Source organism: Metopolophium dirhodum, chromosome 2 (assembly GCF_019925205.1).
Source record: "Metopolophium dirhodum isolate CAU chromosome 2, ASM1992520v1, whole genome shotgun sequence".
NCBI classification, from domain to species: Eukaryota; Metazoa; Arthropoda; class Insecta; order Hemiptera; family Aphididae; genus Metopolophium; species Metopolophium dirhodum.
The window spans coordinates 34164944-34168123 of record NC_083561.1 but is presented as its reverse complement, the minus strand read 5'-3'; the positions used below and the strand labels follow the sequence as shown (position 1 = coordinate 34168123).

Here is a 3180-nt window from a genome sequence, read left to right as displayed (position 1 = left end):
TCATACAATTTTCATACACTAACTATAATAGTAGAACAAAGATGTCTATATAATAACGCCTCTTCGAGTCTTTGCTATTACAGATAACACAGCGATTTTATAAGCTCATAAAACGAATTTATATGTAATTTCGTGAAACTGTGAAAGTGTATTAACCTTTTCACTGCCCGTGACGCACCTGTGCGTTTTAAAGAAACGCCATCCACACGCCCGTGACGCACCTGTGCGTTTCATATGATAGTCCATTATATAATAGTGATACGGGCATTTAACTGGTATCGCTATCTAGTGCTCATTATGACGAATTCAATGGTTTAATTTTTTTTTTCATAACATCATTTACAAAGAAGTTATAAGCAAATTTCCAAATAGTTCTTATCAGGGGTTATCAAAATTGTATTTGTTTATCATTATTCATTATTAATGAATATTAGTATATTACTGCAATTTTCATCTGTGACTGGTAACTTTGTTTAATGTTTATTTATTCAGTTAATTGTTTATTTCGATTATTAGTTTGAATTACTATTGATTATGTCTCGTGGTATGAACGATTATGAAATATTAGCCGAACTAGATGAACTTCTAGCGAATGCGGAATCTGACGACGAATTTGGATTTGATGGTAAATATTTGTATTATTATTATTATTTCTATTCAATAAGGAAGTCAATTTGGTAATAATCATAGAATTGAATAATAATTGCTTTAGTAATTATTACTTGTTATGATTATAAAAGACTACAAAGTATAAACTTATACCTACATGTAATTTATAGTCATACTAAAAAACTATATATCTTCACTATTTTATGACCTACCTGTATATTGTTGTAAAATAAAAAATATCAGTTATAATGTAATTCTAATTTATTTATTTTATTGTATAGTATATCAGATAAATAATATTGTTATTCATTTATTTATTTTTTTATATTTATATAGACACGTTCCCACTTGACGATGACATCCAAACTCAAGATTGTGACAATGATGAAATCTTTGAAATTGATATTGATCCACATCAATCACCTTCTACGCCAGAAATACGACCAATTACTTGTCTTCAAAAACCAAGAAATATACCAAAAGTAAAAACAAAAAAGAAACAAGGATTAACTACACCGAATTTCAAATGGAAAAGTGGACCATTTAAACCTAACATTCATGAATTTGATTCAAGTGAAAGTGGCATAAAAAAAATTGAGTTTGAACTCGGTGAAAATTCACCTGTAATTGATTTTTTTGAATGTTTTTTCACACCTTCACTGTTGGGTAAAGTAGCATTCGAAACAAACCGCTATTATCGACAGAATACAGAAAATCAAGATCTTGGAGACCGTGATAAACGTTGGTATGATACAACGTCTGAAGAAATGTATTTGTTTATTGCAATAAATATGCTGATGGCTAGGAACAAAAAACTTGAACTTCAAGAATACTGGTCAACTGATCCATTACTTTATACACCTATATTTGGACAAATTATGAGTAGAAATAGATATCAGATTCTACTTCGGTATATCCACTTTACCAACAATGAACATCAAGCGGCCAATGATAGGTTATATAAAATAAAAATGGTTCTAAATGAAGTTAAAAAAAATTTCAGAGATGCAATGGTTCCATTTCAAAGCCTTGTAATTGACGAAAGTCTACTTTTGTGGAAAGGTCGACTCTCTTTCAAGCAATTTATTCGAACTAAAAGACATCGTTTTGGTATCAAGTTCTTTATACTATGTGATGTAGAAACAGACTTTATATTAGATTTTGTTATATACACTGGTAAAACTACTGAGTTAAAAGCCTGTGATGTAAATCTTGGACAATCTGGAGCTGTAGTTTGTACATTGTTGCGTGGATATTTGAAAAAAGGTCGTACATTATTCACGGATAATTGGTATACTTCACCATTGCTTTCAACATATCTACATAAGAATAAAACAAATAGTTGTGGGACTGTTCGGAAAACTCGAAGAGGAATGCCAGAGCTCAAGAATAAATTAAAAATTGGTGAAACACAAAGTTTACATACTAATAAAATGTTGGCAATGAGATGGTTGGATAGACGGGATGTTTATATGCTTACAACTTGTTTCACAGATAAAATGTTATGTACTGGAAAAACAGATATTGAAAATAAAAACATTAGAAAGCCAGATTGCATTATAAAATATAATGAAAGCATGGGCTCTGTGGACAAGACAGACATGCTTCTGAGTAGTGTAGAGTGTGTACGCAAGACCATAAAATGGTACAAAAAGGTGTATTTTCATTTGATAGATATGTCTCTACTGAATTCATACTCAGCTTACAAACAAGTTACAGGAAAGAATCCACCTCTAGCCGACTTTCAGTTGACACTTATAAGACAAATTATGGATAGGTACAAGTCCACTGTAAAAAGTCCAAAATTATATAGAAAAAAAGATGATGAGCTATTACAAGGTAAAAAAAAACATTTTCTATCTGAAGTTCAATCCACCGCACAAGGAAAATTTGCCAGGAGAAGATGTGTCATATGCAGTATCAACAAAAAAAGAAAAGATACAAAATATTTTTGTAAGGAATGCAAAGTGGGTCTATGTGCTGTACCATGCTTTGAACTTTACCATAAAAATAAATAAAATAAAACTTGTACACTTGTTTAGTATTTTATTTATTATTTTATTTTATTATAAATGTATTTTGTTGTATTCCTTGTTTGTATTATATTCCACTTATTATTTTGTAAAAAGAATAATAAATTACAGTAATATTTGAACGGTTTAGTATTTATTGACGTAATTGATTACCGTACAACAATAATCGTTACATTTTAGGAAACCCTGGCCAAAACATTTGTATTAGCTAATTACTTAGTAATTAATTGATGAATATTTTTTTTTTTTTTTTCTATGAATTTATTTATTTATAAGTATTGAAAAATAAAATGAGGTAAACATAAAAAAAATTAAAAAAAACATGGGCTTGTGGAGGTGCCATTGCAAAATGTGTCTGGGCATTGAAAAGGGCAATATAAAAATGGTAATATATCAAGTCTATAACAATAAATTGTTTAGATAAATTATAATTATTTAAATTAGCAATTATGCGACCGCTTCAATTTAAAACAAGAATTACATGCAAAATAACAATAATATAGGTGCCAGGTGCCTACCTAAATAATAAATACCTACT

At 29.2% G+C, this 3180-nt stretch overlaps 1 protein-coding gene across 1 annotated transcript; it reads left to right on the top strand.

Moving 5' to 3' along the window:
- The first annotated feature begins 315 nt into the window (after nt 1-315).
- LOC132939180 (piggyBac transposable element-derived protein 4-like) lies at nt 316-2980 on the top strand. Its single transcript, XM_061006229.1, has 2 exons — nt 316-625; nt 946-2980. The coding sequence occupies exons 1-2, from the start codon at nt 535-537 to the stop codon at nt 2625-2627; spliced, it is 1773 nt and encodes a 590-aa protein (XP_060862212.1). The 5' UTR covers nt 316-534; the 3' UTR covers nt 2628-2980.
- The last annotated feature ends 200 nt before the right edge of the window (nt 2981-3180 follow it).

Excerpts from the sequence above, each read along its gene's own strand:
- LOC132939180 (XM_061006229.1), top strand. The coding sequence starts at position 535 with ATGTCTCGTGGTATGAACGATTATGAAATATTAGCCGAACTAGATGAA. Across the intron at positions 626-945 it reads CGACGAATTTGGATTTGATG|ACACGTTCCCACTTGACGAT; the intron begins GTAAATATTTGT and ends ATATTTATATAG.